We start from the raw sequence: 24,770 nt of genomic DNA, 5'->3' as shown, positions 1-24,770 counted from the left end.
TGGTTTTTGCAAACATTTTATCGACATTTAACTACTGACATTGCACATAATCCCCTCCAAAAGAAAAGCACATACAAAAATAAGTAGAACAAAAATGTATATTTTTTTAAACCAACCCCTGGCCTTGATTTTCCAAATAGGGTGTGGGCTGCAGCATGTTAGAAACTAGGGGGGGTGGCAAGGTAAACGTCGCAACTCCTGGACCACTACCCTCACACACGCTTCGCTTTCCACATCATCGAACTTAAAATAGCGGCTGGGTCCTCTACTGCTCATGCCCATTCTCAGTCAATTAAAGTAAACTAGCTGGGGGTTTGTGGAGTAACTGGGCATCCAAGCAGATTTTTAAATACTTTCTTTCCTCTAGATCTTTCTAGGCGTATTATAACATTTATGAATACACGTAACTCCCTCCCTCCCATCCTTCTCCCATATGCAGTGTCTAGCTAGGGGAGGGGAGGGGAGGGGGGTCGGTAAGATGGGATGGGGGATTAGAGAGTAGTGCACAGTGGTGGGTGTGGTGAGAGGGGCTCGGTCCCCCAGCTAACCCTCCCTAGGAACCTAAAGAGAGCGACAGGGGGAGAGAGACAGATGGGCAGAGAAGATAAGGGGAGAAAGGCAGGTAGGTGAAAAAAAGACAGGCAGGGGGCAAAGACCGACAGAGAGGACAAGGGGAGAGAGACATTAACACTTAAACCAATAGAACACAATTAATGCCAAGAATTAAAACTTCTAACAGGCAGTGGGCCCCACAGGGTTTCAGCCTTCAATTGGCGACCAATTTACAACTGCAATATAGGTGGGCTTTCATTGAACACAAACATCCCAAAAATATAAAGTCATAAGGAAAAGCATTTTTAACACCCGGTTACACATTCGGACCGCAGGTGCTGACCATCCTTCAGAAGACTCGTGCACTTCCTCTGAAAACCCATACGTTGAAAAAGTACCTAAATATCACATACTAGTGACAACATACGAGATAGCCGCGTCACAGTTTCGGTAGTAATGCAAGAAGCGCAACCCTCCACCCAAACCCTTAAAGGATGCGCCAGTTTAGAGCGGGGTCCCACCTCTTGTCTGGGGTCACGTTACACCGTCCCATCATGGGCGTCATTCTGTGTCTGCGGGAACTGTCGTGGCAGGTGGCTGAAAAAAAAGGACCCCTTTTAAAAAAAACTTTGTTGGAACATAACTAAGTCAAATTTAATATAATGACTACATGCAGGAATACCTACAGTAAAATAGCCAAGTTAATACAATTTAGTAAAAGCAAGAGGGAGTATTGAATAGACGTCAGGGTGCCTCTTACCTCTGGTGATTTGGGGGAGGACTTGGGGGACATTTTGGGGGACATTTTGGGGGAGGATTTGGGGGAGGATTTGGGGGAGGATTTGAGGTCGGCTGGCTTGGCTGTCTGAAGGGGAGTGCTAGGTTCCGAGGCTAGCTTTTCGGGCTTCTCTGTCCCATCCTAAGATATGAACAGAGGGGAAACGTAGCAATATAATATTGTCATTGTATTATTTTGTATCGCAACATTACATAGGAAGCACTGAGCCGCTCACTTTAGAGACAGAGTTAGACTCGGAGTTCCTCTGCCTGCGGCGGCTGAACTGTCGGCGGGGCTTTTGGCCGTCTTCGTTGGCCTGCTCAAGGTTTGTCTGCTGGCCCTCCTGGGCCTCCTTCACCACCTCCTGCCCTTCTGCTGCCTGGCCCTTTGAGGTGGCAGCACCCGCCTGAACCTCCCCGGGAGGTGGGCGAGGACGGAATGGCCTGAGAAGGTTAGATAGCATGGGACAAAGTCAAATATACAGCCAAATGGGCCAAAAATACTCAATCAAATCTTGGAATACTAGCCTATGGGCTAAAAAGTCATCCACAAATTGCCAAGATCTATTGACATGAGAACATCCCAAATACATAAAAAAGCCTACACAAAAATGCCATGTCAGTCTCACCTGCGGTACTGGGTCCTAAACCTGCGTGGTGGAGGCCTCTGCTGGTCGCCTTCTGCGCCTCCCTCCTGTTCCCCTGGCTCGCCCTGGGGAGAGAACAGACCACACAACATTTCAGGAGGGAAAACAGATTACACAACTGATATGCACAGGTGGGAAATCCAATCCTCAACTACGCCTCCATTTGCAAACATTTAAGAATGGAAAAGTCTAAAAGGGACCCATGGGACGTCCCAACTGACTTCACCCCATTGAAGTTTCAATTTAATACAGTTAAGGTAAGGGTAGGGTTTAGGGTGGGGACATCCATTTAGGAACTGGACAGGCGGAAGCAACTTCCTGGAAAAAGTGGCAGTAAATTCCATTCACCATTTTACTTTCAGTTGGTCTGTTTTTTCCTCTTCAAATAAGTCAAAATGGAGAACGGACTTTAAACATGTAGGGTTGCAGCTTTTTAGCCATCTACTCATCACCTCTTGCCCTTCCTGTCTGGGTCGGCGGGGCCTGCGCCGGCGCGGTGGGGGCCTGTCTCCGGGCCGCTCTCCGTCGTGCTCTCCTCCATGCTCCGAAGTGGGGCCTGAGGTGCCGTCACCCTTCTCGTCACCGGGCCTGGGGCTGCGAGAGGACAAACGCCGGCGGAAACGGCGTTTGGTGGGCGCGTACCGACTGCCTTTAACGGGAACACCACCAGGCCCTGTCACGTTGGCTGCCTCTGAGCCCTGAGAGGGGGAGAGAGGGAGCTTGTAGGAGAGATATTTAAAACAATGATTTGCAATTCAAACAGTGACTCAAATTAAAAGGGATAGTTCACACCAAAAAGCTAATATTTCCAATTCATTTGAAAAGTAACAAACGGATAAGGCAGCAGCTACACAATGGCCTGAAACTGAAATTGGCATAGGACGGTGTAAAAAGCACAAAAAGATCTTAAAGTTTTATTTTGGGCTGAACTATCCTTAAGACTTGTTAATACGGTGGGTGAAAAAAAAAAAAGATGGTCCTTACAGGTTTGCCTACCTTGGCGGCCTCGACCACGTCAAACTCTACCACCTCCCCATCCCCAACACTGCGAAGGAACTTCCTGGGGTTGTTCTTCTTGATGGCAGTCTAAAAAGATGGATTGGATGATGTGATACAGGGTTGTATTCACTAGGCACCAAACAGAATATAACATTCTAAAACAGGGATGGACTGCCTGAACTTGTCCAACAAGAAACCCTCGTTTTCATTTCACATTGTAAAACGTTTTGCTAAGATGCGCACTAATGAATGCAACCCAGTGGTATGAAGCAGCAGGTGCTCTTTGCCACTCGGACTTTATCTTGCTGGGCTTACCTGATGAACAAAGACATCCTCTTTGGTGTCGTTTCTGGGGGGGATGATTAGTTATGACAAATCCAAAATGATCAAGCCATATCCATGTTAACATGTCATACCAGTACTACAGAGCATATGCATTGTGTCAAATTAGATGCTAATCAGTGTACTTTTCAATTTCACATCTGACAGCCACATTACACAACCACATAGCAGGGTACCTGTTGATAAAGCCATATCCGTTGCGCACGTTGAACCATTTCACGGTGCCTTGGACTGCAGTGGCTGCAACAACAGCTTGATTAAACACTGTCTCAAACATCAAAGTCAAGTCAAAAGAAAGACTCAATGATTGTGAAGCTGCATGTGAGGTCTTGAAAGGGAACGTCTACCATACGACCTAATATATTTCTCCCTCATCGCAACTTTAATCAAACAAAACGGTTCAAGCTAGGCTGCAGGACATGCCGTGATTGTGCCAATCATTAACAATACTTGACTAGAAACCTACTGACTATGTCAAGTGGGACAAGTTGTGCTTACTGTGCATAGTTGTGGTGTTACCATTTTAACATTGTAGAGAGTTGATGAATAAGTGCCTACATTAACGTACCAAGTAACTTTGTTGATGTAACAAATCAATGGCAACTGACACCTCAATTGGAACGTATAACGGAAACTTGTCAAATAATTTACACCAATGCGCACTGAACATTTAATGAAAGCCCAGTTCACTTGTCAATGCTTTATCGTCACGTTAACATTTTGACCTAAATGGTCAATGGTGGTGAAATCAGACGTCAATCGCTGATCAAGATGACTTTCACCTGTGAACAAACTCCCTCCCCCTTGGAACACGTGACATTTGATGAGGTGAAATTAGGGTCATATTGTGACACCATTAGCCTACATTCAACCACTTTCATTCTCGACAACTCAAAATGTCGGTTTAAGTAATTAATCTTGATAACGCGTGTGCATCTAAACAGCCCGGCACACTACCAACCGCACAAACCCACGAGGGGTCAGTTTAGCAAATGTCCTACTTTTAGTCTCACAATTAAAATATATGCGCTTGTTGAACAATATATTTGTATCAACATTAATGTCAGTCTTAAAATAGAGTAAGCATTTAATAAAATGATATTCAGCCAAGTCCTTGCGTAAAACATGGAGGCACGTGGAACTTGAAACGAAACGCCAAAAACTGCTTAGGATCAGCACAACTTGACCAGGGTGTACAATGTGCGCTACTCCCATAGATTAACTTCCAAGAGTTACAAAACCGAAATGAGTCACTGAAACATACGCACTTTCCAACCACCCAATCTGTAGCCCTACAGACATATTTTAAGCAATGATTTGAGGCACAGCCATGTTCTGGCTTTAGTCCGTGGCCATGACGCATAGGTAAATCCACAAATTTTATAACGCTCACAAATTATGCTAACTTTTATCAACGAAGATATTTTTGTCACTAGTAATTCCACTTCACTTACCTATAATTTTTCTCTCCGGCTGTGGCTGTTCTTCCACCGGAGCCGACGGTGGGGCGCTCTGCGCTTCTGCGTCGGTCATACTCTCACGGATACACGTTTACAACAATATCCCCCTCTCCAAACTTTGCTCTGGCCGCCACCGCAAACTTTTTATCCCGACAACCTCCCGGGATCCACAATGTTAACCGCGCCCTCATTGGTTTCATAGTAGCCAATCCAGGAGCCTCATTAGATCAGCAAGGAAGCCATTTGGAAGGGCGTAGGCCGCAAAAAAAAGACAGGTTTAAAATAAAAGCAGGTAGAGTAGAACAAATGATAGCGCGCAGAGCGGAGCGACTAGATTGTAAAGCGACTAGACAGGTGATAACCTGAATGAGGTGTTATCAGTGGTGGAAACAGTACTCACAAGTCATACTTGAGTAAAAGTAAACATACTTTAATAGAAAATGACTCAAGTAAAAGTGAAAGTCACCCAGTAAAATACTACTTGAATAAAAGTCTCAAAGTATTTGGTTTTAAATATACTTAAGTATCACTATTAAATGGAATTGCTAACATGTACTTAAGTATAAAAAGTAAAATAATTAATAATTTCAAATTCTTTATATTTTGAAAACCCGATAGCACAATTTTCTAGTTTTTTAATTGTTTTTACGGATAGCCAGGGGTACACTACAACACTGACAATAATTTACTAACAAAGCATGTGTTTAGTGAATCCGCCAGATCAGAGGCAGTAGGGGTGACCAGGGATGTTCTCTTAATAAGTGTGTGAATTGGACCATTTTCATTTCAAAATGTAACAAGTACTTTTGGGTGTCAGGAGTAAAAAGTACATTATTTTCCTTTCAGAATGTAGTGAAGTAAAAGTTGTCAAAATATAAATAGTAAAGTCAAATACAGATACCCCCAAAAAATGAGTAAGTAGTACTTTGAAGTATTTTTTACTTAAGTACTTTAAACCACTGGGTGTTATGCATGTAGCCTCTCGTGGCTGTGTTGACCAGAGGGCATAGCCTATATGATTGATAAAGTATTCTGAAATTGTCAATAGCATGCCATTGTCAAAAGTGTAATTCATGTGTGCTGGTCTATCATAATGGGTTACTATGCCTACTAGGTGTTACCCTCTCCTATGAGAAAATGGCTTCTATTTCTTTAAATGCAACAATTATGTACAAAGTCGGCTAGCCTAATTCCTACTTAGGCGTACTTTAATTGGTCAGTCAATAAAGCTAAATAGCCCCACATCCTGCTTGTCTCGTCTGTTGCTACAGGCCACACTACAGGCCCACTCCCCTGTGTGCACCTGTCTCTCTGTTGCGGATATTTCAGCTCGTGCAGCCGTCAGTGATAAATTAGACACATGGTTGGCCCTGCGCCAAATCAGTCAGCACAAGCACCCCCGTCCCCGTCCCCGTCTTTGCTCCGACCCATGCCCTGACTCGCATGCCCACCAGTCTCTCAACACTCCCCATCCCTCCATTTTATCTTAGCTCCCATCTGGCCCTCGAGCCCTCCACACATAGGTCATCGGATTCATGTTTCATTGGGCTAAATTTAACCCAGCGGCTCCGCGAACTGCCAATCACTGCGCACTGACTTTGACTGCCTACCGCCATGTCAATACCACCATGGGGGCAATACCACCATGGGTAGCCTATTACAAAGAGCAAATAGTTTTGGCAATGATGAGACGCTGTTATTAGGCCGACATCAGAAACATGTATTGAGCATTAAAACCAGAACCCCCTAAAAGCACAATCTACTTTAAAAAAAAGGTTAAAAACAATATTAATCCTAATATTCCCTTGAAAGTGACATATGGTGAAGGATAAGGGATCCATTTTTATTGAGGCTTCGGTCATTATCCGAGAGTGCTTACTTGGTGCGTAAAAGCGCCCATATCACCTATGCCCAAAATAACGGTCCTTAGAATGAATGAGAGAGGCCCCATGCTCAGTGAATGAGAGGTTCCATTCGATGTTCCGGTGATTGCGCCCCCTCCCTGTTCTAGAATCTGAGAATTGAGGCTGACCACGCCTGCGCACTAAGCACAATATTGCCTAGGTTCATTTCATGGGTATTTGGAAAGGCTGGGTGAGGGAGTGAGCGAAAGGCGGAGAGTGCTAGGCTACGGACATTGTGGGTTTAAGGTTCCCACTCTTTTTAGGCTGGCTGCTGACCCAAGCGTATGCCCCCCCCTCCCCTCCCCCAACGAGAACGATTTCGACGGAGCCGCAGGACAAAATAGGGAGGATAGTGGAAGCGACTGGAATGAGAGAAGAAGAGAGCTGATTTAGGAGATAAGGTACGACAGACAGAGGCATCGCGGCGGTAGACACCAACTAGACAACGGTAGCTAAGGACGAAGGGAGAAAAAGAAAGACATAAAAAAGTGGGAAGGTTTGACAGTTTTGTAAAGCGAACAGAGTAAACAAATTGTGGAAACGTTAGTTCACCGGGTAAGTTAAGCCTACTTATCATAACGTGAATATAACGGGTGTGATTTTGCGTGAAACTAACTAACATTGCCTATGCTCGTCTGCTCATAGCTGTCACCATATTTTCATTCTACATAGCTGCTCACTTGTGAGCATTATGAGATGATAGCCTACCAATAAAACAACATTGCATTGTTGTATTGTAGGCTATCAAGTTTGATAGCCTATAAGCAATACGCTGTTAAATTGCCCTTGCTCAATGCCCACTGATAAAGTTTCCGTTACCTATCAGCCAATCAAATGTATAATGTCATGCATATCTTCGGTGGGACGATTTTACACATAGAGATTGACCAAAATAACTTGGGACCGAAACTCAAACCTACCGCTATGCTCGCCGTAGCCTTATCATGCGCATTAGCTTAGTCATTTTACTCTAGTAGCCTACATTCCTATCAGCAATGTGCGACGTAGCCTTTTCAGTGTATCAAGACCACGATTTCTCCTTGTGTGGTTCATGCAACAATGTTACACTTGCCTCGGCTGGAGCGGAGCCCCCATATTAGTTAGTGGGCCTCAGCCCCCTAGCAGTGCGCATGCATGCAACGATGCCGTCACTGACAGCCGGTTCACGTTTTGTGCGCACTAGGCCGCGCTAGGCTCCTACACTGCGGAGAAGACACGCGTGTTATAAAAATGTGACAGCGACAGTTTGTCTGTTACTAATATGTCAATGAACATATCCTTATTATGAATGTGTGTTTACGTGCAACCGATAGTCTCAAATTGGCCTTGTGTGTGTCAAGCGCCGTGGTTAAGCCTCTACCAGTATAATCAGTCGTTTCCCAGTAGGCCTAGGCTATTGCTGCAGACCGAATTAAATCACAGTAAATTAATTGGAATATGCTATATGATGCAATACTTTTGTAGCTCTTTCTGTTAAATGGATATAACTTTCCACCAATACCTTTGCCATTATTCTAACAGCAAGTTGACCGTTATAATATTATTGACGTTATAAACAAGAACAACAAGTTGACCGTTATAATATTCTTGACGTTACAACCAAGAACAGCAAGTTGACCGTTATAATATTATTGACATTATAACCAAGGCTGACGCACGCGTGCATTGCTTTTGGCCAGGCATGGGGCCTTTCCTTGAATCGCGTGCATTCCTCCGCCGCGATTGCACAAAAGTAACATAGAGAAGGCCTATACATTTTTCAGAAAAGTGTTATATCCTATTGCTCATAGTGAGTAGGCAATGGCTGACTGGTCCAGTTAAGAGGTGCCCTATCTCGTTACTTTATTTAGCTCGATATTATCTTTTTCTTTCTCCTAATGTCAGTGAACCAGCTCTTTATTCATTTTTGTATTCAATTCATAATGTTGCATTTCTTAACGTTATTAAGTCAAATATGCAAGTATTCCACTGGAGTGTGGTTATTTGGACACATTTAAAATGATTATTGAAAATTCACAATAGGAGACAGTGTAGGCCTACTGTACACTTCATTACACTGCAAACAGTGTTAACATCATATCAAGTGCAGTAGGCCATCATTTTTCTATTGCTCAATAATGTGTTTATTGCTAGAAATAGGAATACAGGAATACACTCTCTTTTTATTTATTCTTTGGCAAAACCTTTTCAACATCTATTGTAGATGTATCAGCAAATAGGTAGTTTCCCAAGAATAAGCCATAACTAATATGTATTAGAATGGAGTTAGAGGTAAGTAGACCACTTGGAGTAATTGGACCCCCTTGCCCCAATCCCAAGACTCCTCAGTATCTGAGGGGTGTCATTACCAGTGATGTTATTACCAGTGATGTCATTACCAGTGATGTCATTACCAGTGATGTCATTACCAGTGATGTTATTACCAGTGATGTCATTACCAGTGATGTCATTACCAGTGATGTCATTACCAGCGGTGTCATTAACCAGTTCTTATTCCTCATTAACATTTTATGTTTACATTTTGTCATTTAGCAGACGCTCTTAGCCAGAGCGACTTACAGTTAGTGCATTCATTCATCTTAATAAGATAGCTGGGTTGGACAACCACATATGTCAGTCATAGTAAGTTCATTTTCCCCCAATAACGTAGCTATCAGCAAAGTCAGTGCTAGTAGGGGGAGGGAAAAGTCAAGTGTGAGTGTTATGTCATGAAAGGCAATCTTTTTTTTCTTTCTTTTTTTCCCCAACCTCTTCCCACATTCCCCCTCCCCCTGTGACATCATTGCCTCGGCAGCAGGTATGGCAGACGCAGACGTCGACTTCCAGACAGGCGATGCCGGGGCATCCGCCACCTTCCCCCAGCAGTGCTCGGCTCTGCGCAAGAACGGCTTTGTGGTGCTGAAGGGACGACCCTGCAAGATCGTGGAGATGTCCACGTCCAAGACCGGCAAACACGGCCACGCTAAGGTCAGTGGTGCCCGATTTGACTGTAACCATTTGTATAGCCCTGGCTGGTGTGCAGACATGAAGGCGTGTCTGACATCATACTATCTTGCCCTTGTTTCTGAGTCTGTACGCATTGTCTACAACTCCCTGAACAGTTTGTGTTTTCTTTCCTTTATGGGCAGGTCCACATGGTTGGTATTGACATCTTCAATGGAAAGAAGTATGAGGATATCTGTCCCTCCACCCACAACATGGACGTACCCAACATCAAGAGACTAGACTACCAGGTGAGAGGACATTGGAATGGCCAAAGCAGTGAGGGGGACAGAAAGCACAGAGGGAGAGAAGGAGAAGTAGTGAGAAAGAGGTATTGCTGGTTTGAGTGAGATGGCCAATTAGGTAACACTCACTCTCAAACAAAATGGCCACGTCACTGGTAATAGATGTCCCTTGTGCATTCTGATTCCCTATTTGTAATTCCCTGACTCAATCCCCTGCTTGACTCACACTGGAAGATTTGTGAGGATTGACTAGGTGTCAGCAGTATGGTGGAACCTCCCTATAGCCCAGGGATCATCAACTAGATTCAGCCGCAGGCTGATTTTATCTTGAGCGGATGATCGGGGGGCCGGAACATGAATACAAATCGTTTGTAGTCGGCAAATTGCCTGTGTGGGAATACTTAGGAACAGATTTCCAAAAATGTAATAATTTGGAACTGATTTACTGGTGTTTTACAGTCTTTTACGTCCAACAATGAAAATGTGAAATGTTATGTTTTTGCTCAGAAAACTTGGAGGGCCAAATAAAACCACCCACGGGCCAAATTCATCCCGCTGGCCGCCAGTTGGAGAACCATGCTATAGCCTATTAATAGGCAGTGGAGACATTAGCATTTTTCCCGTACCAATCCAGTGCTGTTTAAGCCATGAGGAAAGGTCAATGAGCGTGGAGGAACACATAATGGAGTTTGTAGGGGAATGTAATCACAGTGGTGTTTCTAGTAAAACTCTGGGATGGAATGCCTTTGACCTACACCAGCACAAGTTCCAAACTTTCTCATGGTCCTTCGAGCCGGATAGGGAACCTCAAGTGGGTAGCTGTTTTTTCTCCTGCGTTCATTTTTACCCTCTTTCATGGCGGGAGACTCTGGCACTGTGGGTGGACATGACAGAGTTGATTAGAGAGCACACAGGAGCTCTAATTGATTGATTGATTGACTGGGCAGTCACAAAAGGGTCAGAAATGAAAAGAGAGTACTTTTCATGCGTCTCTCTTTTCTGTCATCCTCCTTTCCCTCCCTCCTCTCTTCCCCCTGCAGTTGATTGGGATCACGGATGGTTACTTGTCTCTGCTCCAGGACAGCGGTGAAGTGAGAGAGGACCTGAAGATGCCAGAAGGAGACATGGGCAAAGAAATCGAAACCAAGTACGACGCTGGAGAGGAGATTCTGGTCAGTGGTGTTCCTCATCCTACTTTTTAATGATTCTCCCTTCGACAAGAAATTGCCTACGTTGCTATTAAGCATGGCGGTTTTGTAAGACACAGTGTTGCATGGGAGTAGCACTTTTGCTTAAGTCCAGAGATTTTATTATCCTTATTCAGTCCTTTGTACCTCCTCTACATAAGCAGTTGTGTAGGTAAACATATCTGATTCATGTTTTCCATTCCTCTTCTGATCCATTTACCCAGTGTGTGTTTGGTGGAAATTCCATACAATGGGATGAAGTACTTAAGTAAAAATACTTTAAAGTACTACTTAAGTATTTTTGGGGGCTATCTGTACTTTACTATTCATATTTTTGATAACTTTTACTTTACTACATTCCTTATGAAAATATTGTACTTTTTACTCCATACATTTTCCTTGACACCCAAAAGTACTCGTTACATTTTGAATGCTTAGCAGGACAGGAAAATGGTCCAATTCGCACACCAATCCCTGGTCATCTCTACTGCCTCTCATCTGGTGGACTCACCAAATACAAATGCTTTGTTTGTAAATGAGTGTTGGAGTGTGTCCCTGGCTATCCGTAAATTAAAAAACACGAAAATCTGGTGTGCTTAATATAAAGATTTTGAAATATATATATTTTTTACTTTAACTTTTGATACTTTAGTATATTTAAAACCAAACACTTTAAGACTTTTACTCAAGTAGTATTTTACTGGGTGACTTTCACATAAGTCATTTTCCACTAAGGTATCTTTACTTATACTGAGGTATGACAATTGAGTACTTTTTCCACCACTGATTCTGTACGTATTATAGCTGCTATAGTCATATTGAACCTGTATACTTACATTACTTCCGGGAATTGAATGTCCCTGTCATGAACAGTTAAAATTAGCACACAAGTACACAAATACCCTCACTTATCAGTGAAGACTGGCAGGACTAGGGATACATGGAATTTGGGAGTAAGACTGTACAGTATGTAGCACATACCAGTCTCTACTGGGAATCGATACCATGCTCTCAGCAGCACCCTGCAAAGTGTTATGGTTTAGGGCACAGGAGGTTGGTGGCACCTTAATTGGGGAGGACAGGCTCGTGGTAATGATTGGAGCGAAATAGGTGGAATGAAATCAAAAACATGCCATTCCATTTGCTCTGTTCCAGCCATGATTAGGAGCCGTCCTCCCCTCAGCAGCCTCCACTGGTTTGGGGGTAACACTTGCTTCAAGTCTCAGGGAAAGGGATGATGTCACAGCCTAAGATAGACACACCTAGTTTACTTCTACTACACTGTTCTGATAATTAAAATGAATGCATTTTTGTTTGTTTCCCAGATCACTGTTCTGTCTGCGATGAATGAGGAGGCTGCAGTTGCCATCAAGGCCATGGCTAAATAAGACACTGCAGGTAAATGCAAAGGCTTTCTGTATCCCAACTGAACTACATGTCACCTCATACACACACTGCCTGTGACAAAAGTGCCTGGACACACGTGTGTGTGTGTGTGTGTGTGTGTGTGTGTGTGTGTGTGTGTGTGTGTGTGTGTGTGTGTGTGTGTGTGTGTGTGTGTGTGTGTGTGTGTGTGTGTGTGTGTGTGTGTGTGTGTGTGTGTGTGTGTGTGTGTGTGTGATGCCACAGGACACTTTTTAACATGCACGTGCATTGCCAGGTTACACGTACATAACACTGTATGTCTATGGACCAAGGGGAAGGCAACTCCAAGACTGCTTTTTGGAGAACATCTCTATTCAAGACCTTGAACTACAGAGACGTTGGCACAACAGGAGTTATGGTTAATGTTGATCAAGGTCTTTCTGAATGTATCTTATTTATTTGAATGTCTTTTTTATCAGCCAAGCTTAGGTACATGTTTTACTTTGCCTAAGGACGCACTGAAACACTTTGGCTGGTCCCCCAGGCGACTTATTTATTTGTTTTTTATATCACAGGAGGTTGGTGGCAACTTAATTGGTGGAGGACGGGCTCGTGGGAAAGGCTGGAGTGGAATATGTGGAATGGTATCAAATACATAATAATGTCTGTAACGGCGCAAATGGAATGGCATCAAACACATGGACAATGTGCCATTATTATGAACCGTCCTCCCCTCAGCAGCCTCCTGTGTTTTAAATGTTACTGTTGGTTTACCTGGTTGTAGTCTTCATTCACACTACAGTATATGTCTGTTTTGAAAAACATGTTGAAACAAGGGAATTGTTTATGAGTACTATACAATATACTGGGGATGTCTTGTTTTTCCATGTACATTGCATTCGGAAAGTATTCAGACCCCTTGACTTTTTCCACATTTTGTTACCTTTACAGCCTTATTCTGAAATGGATTAAATAGTTTTTTCCCTCATCAATTTACACAAAACCCCCGTAATGACAAAGCAAAAACAGGTTTTTAGAAATGTTTGCAAATAAAATACAAAATAAAACTGAAATATCACATTTACATAAGTATTTACTCAGTACTTTGTTGAAGCACCTTTGGCAACGATTACAGCCTCGAGTCTTCTTAGGTATGACGCTACAAACTTGGCACACCTGTATTTGGGGAGTTTCTTTCTTTTCTTTCTGCCATTCTTCTCTGCAGATCCTCTCAAGCTCTGTCACGTTGGATGGGGAGTGTTGCTGCACAGCTATTTTCAGGTCTCTCCAGAGATCGATCGGGTTCAAGTCCGGGCTCTGGCTGGGCCACTCAAGGACATTCAGAGACTTGTCCAATAGGCACTCCTGCATTGCCTTGGCTATGTTCTTAGGGTCGTTGTCCTGTTGGTAGATGAACCTTCTGAGCGCTCTGGAGCAGGTTTTCATCAAGGATCTCTCTGTACTTTGGCCCGTTCATCTTTCCCTCGATCCTGACTAGTCTCCCAGTCCCTGCCGCTGAAAAACATCCCCACAGCATGATGCTGCCACCACCATGCTTCACAGTAGAGATGGTGCCAGGTTTCCTCCCGACGTGACGCTTGGCATTCAGTCCAAAGAGTTCAATCTTGGTTTCATCAGACCAGAGAATCTTGTTTCTGTAATATTTCAGTTTTTATTTTTTTTAAATAAATTTGCTAAAATTTCTAGAAAAACAGTTTTTGCTTTGTCATTATGGTGTATTGTGAGTAGATTGATGAGGGGGGGACTATTTAATCAATATTAGAATAAGGCTGTAACGTAACAAAATGTGGAAAAAGTCAAGGGGTCTGAATACTTTCTGAATGCACTGTATATTATATGAAATCTGTGAAAGGTACAGTACTGTTACAGCAATGGACTTGCCTACCCCTTATGCACGTATTACTTGCTTACATATGTTGTTATTTATTTACAGTATTTATGTATGCGCACATGTATATATAAAGAGTTGTTTTATATAGATTCCAATGCTTGGTGTATTTGTGTGAATGTAATGGTGTATTTACAGTGAGCTCCAAAAGTATTGGGACAGTGAGCTCCAAATGTATTGGGACAGTGAGCTCCAAAAGTATTGGGACAGTGAGCTCCAAATGTATTGGGACAGTGAGCTCCAAATGTATTGGGACAGTGAGCTCCAAAAGTATTGGGACAGTGAGCTCCAAAAGTATTGGGACAGTGAGCTCCAAATGTATTGGGACAGTGAGCTCCAAAAGTATTGGGACAGTGACACATTTTTGGTTGTTTTGGCTCTGAAATGATAATGACTATGAGGTTAGAGTGCAGACTGTCAGCTTTAATTTTGAGGGTATTTTCTTTGATATCGGGTGGACCGTTTAGAAATGACAAAGCGTTTTGTACATATTCCCCCCTCCATTTTAGGGGACCAAAAGTATTGGGACAAATTCACTTATGTGTATTAAAGTGGTCAAAAATTGAGTATTTGGCTCCATATTCTTAGCGCCCAATGATTACACAAAGCTTGTGACTCTACAAACTTGTTGGATGCATAATGATTAATGATGGAGAAAGCTAGTTACACAAATATCATACCACCAAGACATTCTAACCTCACACCATTACAATAACAGCGGAGGTTAGCATTTTTATGTCTCTAACTTTCTCACTCATCATTATTCACGATTCATTCAGGATTATCTGTAATCATGGTAACATCCACATTAAGGTAGAAGTGTTTAGAATCATATTCTATTCTTAGTTACAATAAAAATGACTCAAAAAATGACACAATACATTGTTTCCCACTCATTTCTATTGTGCACAAAATAATCTGAAATACAACCAAAACATACAACAAATGCACCAAACAAGTTTGTAGTCACAACTTGATCTAACTAATCATTGCACGTATGAATTTGTCCCAATACTAAAATGGGGGGGGGACTATGTACAAAAAGTGCAGTAATTTATAAACGGTTCACCCAATATGGATGAAAATACCCTCAAATCAAAGCTGTCTACACTTCAACCTCATAGTAATTGTATCATCACAAATCCAAAGTGCTGGAGTACAGAGCCGAAACAACAAATGTGTCACTGTCCCAATACCTTTGGAGCTCACTGTATATGAAATGTGCACTATGTGAGGTCAAGGTTGTTAAATGTGTGGTGGGTTACTGTATTTTGATGGTATGTGAAAGGATCTTTGTATTTTTTGAATGTTCGGAGTCCATACTGTAGGTACCTCAATGCACTTGTGAACTGTTTTGTATTGATGCACACTAAATGATCCTGTCCACTTTTTTTTCTTTCTTCCCGTCTCTCCTTCCTATCCCTACGTGTCTCTTCCTCAATCACTTCATCTTCCCTTTTTCCCCCTTTTCTACCTATCCTACCCCTGTACTTTCCTTGTCCTCCCCACTCTCTTTCAGGAGTTAACAAGATGCACTGGACCTGGAAAAGGGAGGGAGTAAGGCCACGTCAATGCTATTCTCCCACTTTTGTTTTTGTAATCTCTCTCCCTCTCACGGTACTTTCTCGCCCTTCTCTGGGTTAAATTAGGAACGCAATTCAATAAATAATTGGAAATGGCAAAACATTCTCTCCACACACACAGGTCAACACCTGTACAGATGAAACGGAGAGAGAAGTTAGAATAGAGAAAAAGTGTTTTCTCACAAATTGCCGCCTATGAGGGCAGGGCGTAAGTAACTACTGTACCTAGTCAAGGGAGGAGGGGTGAGAATCTCACAAATGTTTGTTTTGTACATTTTTCCGATTCATCAAGGGCTTCTTCAACTCTATGCATGAGTGATGGATGCTGTTCTGTTAAGGAGCTCATTCAGCGGGAGCACTGTGCTTGGAATGTTACAATAGAAATATAGCATACAGCATTGAAATTGGTGCCAGTTCTAGAACATGGAGATTGTGTCAGGTCTATACGTTCCATTTCTATCTGACGTTCCGAGCGATCCGCCCTTCTGAATGAGCCCCTTCTGTCTTGTTCAATATTTTGTGTAACGTATAGCACCTAAACCTGTCTGTTAAAAAAAACGTGTCATGATTTACATGCTAGGACCAGGGCCCAGATTCACAAATCCTTCTTAAGAAGAAATGTCTTAACAGCCATTTTTTCCTTAACTATAGACTTATGATGAAAGATAAACAGTTGCTATTCCTCAAAAAAGGTTATTGGAAATGTACTTGCGCTATTTCTTAGGTTTCTCCTTTTAAGTAAGAAGTTAAGAAGAAATTAGATTATTGAATATAAAGTTGGGGGATTTGTTCCTAATTCCAAGATGGCTAAACCCTTTGTCTTGAACTCAGGGCAGTGAGAGAAAAAGCTCATGAAAGCAATTGAACATGTTTAATTCACTCACAGAACTCATCTGAAAGTTTCAGTATTTATTATTTTAAACCCAAGAACATACTAGAACAGTAATATCAGTAGAAAATAGGATTGCCTTTGCTAGATAAATGTTGTTGCTAGGCAACCAATTTAAGAAGACTAACAAGATATGAGAAGTTTGTAGGAAAATCATAAAATCTTAAGATATTGAGGAATTTTTTTCTTAAGAATATTCTTATGTAAGTGTTTTGTGAATCTGGGGCCAGTTCTTTGAGTAGGAGTTGAACAAGTGTCACACAGTAGCATTTGGGAGAAATGAAACTAGCAACCCAATTCCAGTGTCAATTTCAGTCTTTCAGATATCTGATCAAGTCCGTGCACAAGACTAAATCCTTTCTTTGCGCAATCGGCCCCTTATCTTCCATTACCCTCAAAGCCTGGGCAAAGACCTTATCGACAGGGGCTGCCAACAGGGCAGGTAGCTAGCTAGTAGACACACTGGGTCACCTATAGAGAGAAGCATCAAGTTTTTGACCCATTATTACTTTGTACAAACTCCTGAATGAGAAAAAGTTATGGCATTTGGTTTTTGCATTCACAAAAGTCCAAAATGTGCAGAATGTCTCCCCGCCCCAAAACAAATTAAAGACGACACAAATTGTTAGAAATGGTGTGTGCTTTATTTATTTATTTCGCAGACATAATAGTTTAAGGTAATTACATCCAAAGACACAATCAAATTTACAAAGTATAACACGATACAGTTTCACAGTGGAGAAAATGGTTTCCTAGAACACCTAGGCCTCTTAAACTAAAGTACTACAGCACTAACAAAATAAACTATACAAGAAATATTACTACAAAGTCAAGCCTGTAGGTTTGGGCTTTACAATCAACCATCAAAATCCAAGTTTTACTGTCCCATAATTCCAGTCTTCTAGAAGCCTATGAAATCTCAACGATAAGATCTCCTGGTAAAGGTAGTTTGGGCAGGTAAACATGGTTACTTGCTGTGGTGATAGAATCTCTGTCCACTCTGGGTGTGGGGGAGGAAAGCGTTGCGGGGAGCCGCTTGGGGAGGGCTCTGGAAAGGGGCCTGGTGGACGGAACAACGCCAATGAAATGTTATCAAGCAACAGCTAAGACCTTTAAGCTAAACCATGCATATTTTAAATGACCAAGTAATAATTGAAATTGAATATTATAGTTGACACATTAAAGATGTTTGCGTTCACTGTTAAGATTATTTCATACTCAAGATTCACACTGGTTTTCCTCTGGCTTTGGCTATGAGAGCTTGGACAAATTGTGCAAGAAAACAAAAATACAAATCACTTTTCAATCTATGCTTTAATAAAGAGCACGAGTAAAGCAATAACCAACTTTTTCCAAAATAACCTCTTTCTGAGGCACTCATATTTCTGATGGGGGTGATGGATCAACAGTGGGCAGTAACAGTAAGATGTGGGGTAGGGAGGGGGTAATGAGGTGTACCTTGGGAGTGGGGATCTGGACAGCCATGGAGGGAGTAGGGAGCAGGCTAGCAGCGGATGTATGGAGGGCTTGGGGGTGCATGGGTCTCAGAGCACCCTGGAAAAACACAAGAGGAGTTTAGGGAAAGACAAGTAAAGGACAAGAGGTAAGAGTGAGGACTCCAATTTGAATGGACATTTGTGCACTAAGCACTTAAACATTAAAACAGATTCACAACGAAGTGTATTGGTTGAATAGAGAACTCAACCTTATATAATAGGCACGTCTTGAAAGTGCATCTTCCCCCCTATCTGTCTGACCAGTGGTCTTACCGCGTCAGTGAAGCCAGACTGTTGGTTGGCATGTTCCAACTGCTTCTGAAGGGGTATTCCAGCACCAGGGATGAATCCAGGCTGGGATGTGAAGTGACTATGAACAGCATAGCCTGGCTGCTGATGAGGGAGGTACTGCATTGCCTGGAATGCAGACACACCTAGGCAGGAGACAGAAACAATCAGATTGGGTATAATGGGTATTATCTACCCATTCACATCCTAGTACTATCTTTAGTACAATATCAACACGTGCCACAGAACAAATTCTGTTTGGTGGAAACTCATGAAATTGTTTCAACATAGTTAGTACAAGTGTCTAGACAGGCCACATTGACGTCATCTATCATACCTCCACTGTCAAAGTTGTGCTTAGAATTATTTGTTCAAATTTTCCCAATGATCAGCATGTCTTTTTTTTAATACATTTAAGAATCAAATTGTTTAAAAGCATATATAGGTCTTTCAGCAAGTATTCACAACCCTTGACTTTTTCCACATTTTGCTGTGTTATAGATTACATTCAGATTGGTTTTGTCATAGGAATTACGTTTTTAGAATTTGTTTTAACAAATTAATTAAAAATTAAAAGGATAAATAATAGGCATCCACCTCTGTTAGGGAAAGACTAAATAAGTTCAGGAGTAAAATTGTGCTTAACAAGACACATAGTAATCTGCGTGGACTCACTGTGTGCAATAATAGTGTTAAACATGATTTTTTTTTAATGACCACCTCATCTCTTTACCCCACACATAGAGATAATAGTAAGGTCCCTCAGTCGAGCGATGAATTTCAAACACTAGTCATTCAACCACAAAGACCAGGGACGTTTTCCAATGCCTCGCAAAGAAGGGCACCTATTGCTAGCTGGGTAAAAATCTATTTAAAAGTAGACATTGAATGTCCCTTTGAAAATTGTAAAGTTATTAATTACACTTTGGATGGTGTATCAATACACCCAGTCACTACAAAGATAGATGCATGCTTCCTAACGCAGTTGCCGGAGAGGAAGGAAAACCCTCAGGGATTTCATCATGAGGCCAATGGTGACTAAAACAGAGTTTAATGGCTGTGATAGGAAACTGAGGACGGATCAACAACATTGTAGTTACTCCAGAATACTAACCTAATTGACAGCGTGAAAAGAAGGAATCCTGCACAGAATTCAAATATTCCAAAACATGCATCCTGCTTGCAACAAGGCACTAAAGTAATACTGTAAAACAAATGTGGCAAAGTAATACACTTTTTGTCCTGAAAGTGTTATGTTATGGACAAATCCAATATAATACATTACTAAGTACCACTCTCCATAATTTCAAGAATAGTGGTGGCTGCATCATGTTATGGTTATGCTTGTTGTCATTAAGGACTGGGGAGTTTTTCAGGATAAAAAATAAACAGAACGGAGCTAAGCACAGGCAAAATCCTAGAGGGAAACCTGGTTCAGTCTGGTTTCCACCAGACACGGGGAGATTAATTCACCTTTCAGCAGGACAATAACCTAAAACACAAGGAACAATCTACACTGGATTGCTTACCAAGAAGAGAGTGAATGTTCCTGAGTGGCCGAGCTAGAGTTTTGAATGAAATCTTCTTGAAAATCTATGACAAGACTTGAAAATGGTTGTCTAGCAATGATCAACAACCAATTTGGCAGAATTTTGAAAAGAATAATGGACAAATGCTGCACAATCCAGGTGGGGAAAGCTTTTAGAGACTTACCCAGAATGACTCACAGCTGTAATCACTGCCAAACGTGCTTCTACAAAGTATTGACTAAGGGTTGTGAATACTTATGGAAATAGTATATTTCTATATTACATTTTCAATACAATTACCAAAATGAATTCAGGCTGTAACACAACAAAATGTGGAATAAGTCAAGGGGTATGAATACTTTCTGAATGTACTGTAATACACTGTATATAAAACATAGACATGGTTTTAAAAAGGTAGTTGTAATATTTAATTAAGTACAGACATTTGTAGGTGGCTTAACTTGTCCCTGTCCCACGGCTCAGTTTACCCCATACCCAGGGTAAGTTGTGCCAAGAGACCACTTTTTTTTGTACAGTTATGTTTTCAAAACTCTGTTTACATGAATTCTGATTATTTCCAAGGATTCACAACATTCTGAAATATATGTAAACAGAACAAAAATATAAAGCAACATGTAAAGTGTTGGTCCCATGTTTCATGAGCTGAAATAAAAGATCCAAGACATCTACCTGACAGGTGTTGCATATTTGGAAAGTGATTAAACAGCATGATCATTACACAGGTGCAGCTTGTGCTGGGGACAATATAAGACCACTCTAAAATGTGCAGTTGTCACAACATTATACCACATGTCTCAAGATTTGAGGGAGTGGGCAATTAGCATGCTGACTGTAGGAATGTCCACCAGAGCTGTTGCCAGAGAATTCAATGTTAATTTCTCTACCATAAGCTTCCTCCAACGTCGTTTTAGAGAATTTGGCACTATACCGGGCCTCACAACCGCAGACCATGTGTATGGCGATGTGTGGGCGATCGGTTTGCCGATGTCAACGTTGTGAACATAGTGCCACATAGTGGAGGTGGTATGGGCAGGCATAAGCTTCGAACAACAAACACAATTGCATTTTATCAATGGCAATTTGAATGCACAAAATTACAGTGACAAGTTCCTGAGGCCCATTGTGAGGCCATATTTGTTTTTAAGGTATCTGTGACCAACAGATGCATATCTGATTATCCCGGTCATGTGAAATCCATAAATTAGGGCCTAATGAATTTATTTCATTTTGACGGATTTCCTCATATGAACTGTAACTCAGAAAAATCGGATAATTTTAAATGTTGAGTTTATATTTTTGTTCAGTATAGATATCTTTGTTAGAAAGAATACTTTATTTCCCTTGACGGAGTGATGCGGAATGTAAAAAGTGGCAGAACCTATCCCACTCTCCCCTATTGAAAAATGTCCGTTATGGACATGAATAGTTTAAGGCAACAGTAAACCTGTTAGGATGCTATAATCTATTTCGTAAACTGAAATAAGATAATTAACAAACCCATTTGAAAAACTAGAGCTATACTGAAATTATTATATTTCACTCCAAAACTAAATCAAATAAAAACCATCATGAACTATGTTCAGTTTCCTTCCACCATATTTTTTTGCACCAGCTTCAGTGCTATTCCTTTTAAAACCAAGTCACATTGAGATTTCCTTTATATTTCAAACCTAACCCATGACCTGACCCATCACCTGAAGTATTACAACCCCCCACTGGCAATATCTCCACAAACTATTCAACGCAAATGGCTCTTAGCCTCCCACAAATGTTTTCTCCCTTACACTAAAACAAAGACAAAATATTTTATACAACTAAAACTAAATTAAAAACCAGCAAATCAGGTCTGAAAACGAAAATCAACTTAACTGAATTTCAAATTTTAAAATCCCAGCCACACACACATCCTACCTCTGATCTGGGAGCTGCTGGCGAAGTTGACAGGTACAGAGGGACCGGGGGCGTAGGTGGAGGGGTGTTGTGTCTGGGCCACGCCGTAGCTCTCATGGACCGACTGACTACCCCCAAACTGGCCATGCTCAGCCGGGCCCGCACTGAAACCAGCCTGGTTCTGGTAGTGACGGCCCTGTGGAGCGAGGAGAGTGAAACGGTCACTCTAAGCAAATCACACAGAGCACGGGTTATGCGTCTGTTGGCATCATTGACATTTTCTATGGCTCAGTGGGTAGGGGCGTGGTGTTTGGAACTACAGAGTTAAGAATTTGATTCCAGCTTGGGCCGAATAGTGATGTCTGGAACTCCATTTATTGACCACATTGCTCCTCAGACACAAGTGAAAAGTGTGCTTCATAGAAAGCTCTCAAATGGTTAGAAAGGATATTACACATGCGGAGGGCTTGCCAGTTGCCACTCACCGGGTTGACCGGTGTTGGAAACAACTGCTTACTGCGCTCCGACAGCAGTCCCCCGGCCCTGTTGTGACTGACTGGACTGCCTGACAGAGGGAAGAGAGAACAAAAAAAAAGGGATGAGGGAGGAGTATAGTGAAGTGACAGGTGTCAGTTAAGTCACTGAAGACATTTGTGGAGAGAAACAATGTGCCACATATATTGAAAATCAAAAGGTCTGGTAGATGACCATATTATTATGATTATTATGTAATTGATAGGAGATTGCATTTATGAACAGATGTAGACTAAACCTTACATTCAATGTTAAGGAGATGCTGTCCTGTGTGCATGGTTAGACTGGGCTGGTAGCTGGCTGACGTCAGTGTTGTGATGTCACTGCAGGAGAGGTAAAAACAGGTGAGATATCTGACAGGAGAACTCAAACAATCAGCAAATCCTGATATCTATGGCCTTACTACAATCACATTCCTAATCCAAACTGGGAGTATTGCATTTCAATCATCTAAAGTGGATCCTTGACCTTGACCTTTTCTACACCTACATAAACATTATAATAATAACAATAGTAATACATGGGATTTTAAGAGCCTTTAATACAAAAACAAAAAAGGACACTATGTTAAGGAAGCTTGACCGGTGAAAGCTCATTTCTAGACACATCCAGGCATCCAAACTGTTTTCACCTAAGCTGTTTCCATGTCGGTAAATATTAAGGAAAGAAGACAAGGAAAGAAAGCCACTTAAGATTATTGAGATGCACCTGAGGAGTCATAGAGGCTCAATTCCTCTCACCTCTGCTCCTTCCTGCGTCTCTTCTCCTCCTCGTGCAGGACCTTCTTCAGCTGGAGGAAGAGCTGATGCTTCTCCTCCTGAAGTCCCTGCAGTTTCTCCCCCATCTTCATCACCTGTGAGGAGGAAAAGGGAGGGGAAGAGACGGTTAAGGTGAACAAGTTATTTCTCTGATTGATCTCCATCTGTTTGTATGCTGTTATGACTTTCTCTGACCTGTTCTTTGGTCTCCTCCAAGGACATCCTCTCCTCTATCTCTTTTGTTCTTTTTCTCTCTTCTTCCTCTTTCATCTTCTGCTCCATCATCTTGTCCACCTCTTCCTCCTCTGAGATTAGGAAGAAAATAAATCACCTTGAGAACAATGAGAAATGTGCACCAATTCCAACAAGATAACTGTGGAAGCAAATCAGGCTTCCAGTTACGGTTGGTGAGGAATGCAGTAGTCAAGCAAAGCCTTGTGATATCTCACCTTGTCTTTTACGCTCCCTTTCTCTCATTATGTGTTTGTGGAGGGCTCTAGCCATAGCGTTGGACAGCTTCGGTCTGTCCAGCAGAGCAGGCATGGTGACAGGCAGTGGAGGGGCCAGCTGAATGCAGCAGAATGGAGAAAATATGTTGAATAGTAGCTAGCTACATGCAGCAATGAAAAAGTGACAATTACCAGCTAGGAACTGAACATGTTGTTTTCTTCAAACATTTACTTTGTTGCTAATAGAAATACATAATCATAGCTATAGTTAATTGCATTAACCATCAGCTAGCTAACGTTGTGTTTAATCTGGCTATGCTAGTTGGTAACTAGAATTGCTAACTCAATGAAGAACGGCCAGCAGGCGTTAAATTGTAAACAGACTTTCGTTGCTTTATGAGTCTCCGCTTGGAGTTAGGTTGTTTTGCATAATTATAAAGCGGAAAGTTACCGTTTTTCTACGAAAAACACTGACTTTTTGTCTGTATTGTAAATTTTAAAAAATTAAATCATGGTTAACCCCAACCAATACACTTCCGGTGTGAAATGGAGCTTCCTGTTTTGACTTCAGGGGAAACGTGGGAGTTTATAATTAGCGCGTGGCCCAGACCTTGATCAGATGATATTATTTGGAATGACTGAAGTTCACGGCCGGCCCGCTCATTATACAGGATTAGGTGGCCGATTGACTAGGGCTGCATGTTCTGAGCTAAACTGACCAAGATGCACCTCCAATAACTACACTTTTATTTATTTGATTTCACCTTTATTTAACCAGGAAAGCCAGTTGAGAACAAGTTCTCGTTTACAACTGCGACCTGGCCAAGATAAAGCAAAGCAGTGCGACAAAAAACAACAACACAGAGTTACACATGGGATAAACAAAAGTACAGTCAATAACACAGTAGAAAAATCTAAATACAGTGTTTGCAAATGGAATAAGGAGGTAAGGCAATAAATAGGT

General features: G+C 41.8%; 3 protein-coding genes across 13 annotated transcripts; 1 reads left to right on the top strand and 2 right to left on the bottom strand.

The window, feature by feature from the left end:
• LOC112260047 (Y-box-binding protein 2-A) lies at positions 1–4,949 on the bottom strand. 5 transcript variants are annotated; one of them, XM_042328441.1, is made up of 10 exons: positions 4,772–4,949; positions 3,494–3,557; positions 3,291–3,324; positions 2,961–3,062; positions 2,429–2,695; positions 1,959–2,041; positions 1,566–1,773; positions 1,313–1,471; positions 1,074–1,149; positions 1–561 (listed from the first exon to the last, which is right to left on the bottom strand). In XM_042328441.1, the coding sequence occupies exons 1-9, from the start codon at positions 4,848–4,850 to the stop codon at positions 1,114–1,116; spliced, it is 1,032 nt and encodes a 343-aa protein (XP_042184375.1). In that variant the 5' UTR covers positions 4,851–4,949; the 3' UTR covers positions 1–561; positions 1,074–1,113. The 5 variants fall into 5 exon arrangements, with proteins under 5 accessions (XP_042184375.1, XP_042184374.1, XP_042184376.1 ...); XM_042328440.1 differs by having other exon boundaries at positions 1–1,149; XM_042328442.1 differs by having other exon boundaries at positions 1–1,149; positions 2,973–3,062.
• Positions 4,950–6,851: 1,902 nt separating this feature from the next.
• LOC112260044 (eukaryotic translation initiation factor 5A-1) lies at positions 6,852–17,469 on the top strand. Of its 5 annotated transcripts, none has more exons than XM_024434830.2 (6): positions 6,852–7,082; positions 9,479–9,648; positions 9,810–9,914; positions 10,949–11,080; positions 12,421–12,493; positions 15,889–17,469. In XM_024434830.2, exons 2-5 carry the CDS (start codon positions 9,481–9,483, stop codon positions 12,481–12,483), a joined length of 468 nt encoding a protein of 155 aa, XP_024290598.1. In that variant the 5' UTR covers positions 6,852–7,082; positions 9,479–9,480; the 3' UTR covers positions 12,484–12,493; positions 15,889–17,469. The 5 variants fall into 5 exon arrangements, with proteins under 5 accessions (XP_024290598.1, XP_024290597.1, XP_024290596.1 ...); XM_024434829.2 differs by having other exon boundaries at positions 9,476–9,648; XM_024434828.2 differs by lacking the exon at positions 15,889–17,469 and adding an exon at positions 12,756–13,075 and having other exon boundaries at positions 6,852–7,236; positions 9,476–9,648.
• LOC112260043 (G protein pathway suppressor 2) lies at positions 17,467–24,382 on the bottom strand. Of its 3 annotated transcripts, none has more exons than XM_024434823.2 (10): positions 24,258–24,382; positions 23,807–23,924; positions 23,553–23,662; positions 23,340–23,452; positions 22,843–22,922; positions 22,551–22,630; positions 22,087–22,291; positions 18,611–18,771; positions 18,300–18,395; positions 17,467–17,901 (listed from the first exon to the last, which is right to left on the bottom strand). In XM_024434823.2, the coding sequence occupies exons 2-10, from the start codon at positions 23,898–23,900 to the stop codon at positions 17,809–17,811; spliced, it is 1,032 nt and encodes a 343-aa protein (XP_024290591.1). In that variant the 5' UTR covers positions 23,901–23,924; positions 24,258–24,382; the 3' UTR covers positions 17,467–17,808. The 3 variants fall into 3 exon arrangements, with proteins under 3 accessions (XP_024290591.1, XP_024290593.1, XP_024290592.1); XM_024434825.2 differs by having other exon boundaries at positions 22,087–22,261; XM_024434824.2 differs by having other exon boundaries at positions 24,282–24,355.
• Between the last annotated feature and the right edge of the window lie 388 nt (positions 24,383–24,770).

The sequence above is a fragment of the Oncorhynchus tshawytscha genome, linkage group LG10 (genome assembly GCF_018296145.1).
Source record: "Oncorhynchus tshawytscha isolate Ot180627B linkage group LG10, Otsh_v2.0, whole genome shotgun sequence".
In the NCBI taxonomy this organism is placed as follows: domain Eukaryota; kingdom Metazoa; phylum Chordata; class Actinopteri; order Salmoniformes; family Salmonidae; genus Oncorhynchus; species Oncorhynchus tshawytscha.
This window is presented reverse-complemented; position numbering and strand designations above follow the sequence as displayed.

Coding starts and splice junctions, on each gene's coding strand:
- LOC112260047 (XM_042328440.1), bottom strand. CDS start 4,850: ATGACCGACGCAGAAGCGCAGAGCGCCCCACCGTCGGCTCCGGTGGAA. Junction 1,472..1,565: donor AGTCTAACTCTGTCTCTAAA/GTGAGCGGCTCA, acceptor TTCATATCTTAG/GATGGGACAGAGAAGCCCGA. Junction 1,150..1,312: donor CCTCCCCCAAATCACCAGAG/GTAAGAGGCACC, acceptor CTTTTTTTTCAG/CCACCTGCCACGACAGTTCC.
- LOC112260044 (XM_024434830.2), top strand. CDS start 9,481: ATGGCAGACGCAGACGTCGACTTCCAGACAGGCGATGCCGGGGCATCC. Junction 9,649..9,809: donor GCAAACACGGCCACGCTAAG/GTCAGTGGTGCC, acceptor CTTTATGGGCAG/GTCCACATGGTTGGTATTGA. Junction 11,081..12,420: donor ACGCTGGAGAGGAGATTCTG/GTCAGTGGTGTT, acceptor TTTGTTTCCCAG/ATCACTGTTCTGTCTGCGAT.
- LOC112260043 (XM_024434823.2), bottom strand. CDS start 23,900: ATGCCTGCTCTGCTGGACAGACCGAAGCTGTCCAACGCTATGGCTAGA. Junction 23,453..23,552: donor TGGAGGAGACCAAAGAACAG/GTCAGAGAAAGT, acceptor TCCTCCTCACAG/GTGATGAAGATGGGGGAGAA. Junction 18,396..18,610: donor AGTCTGGCTTCACTGACGCG/GTAAGACCACTG, acceptor GTGTTTTTCCAG/GGTGCTCTGAGACCCATGCA.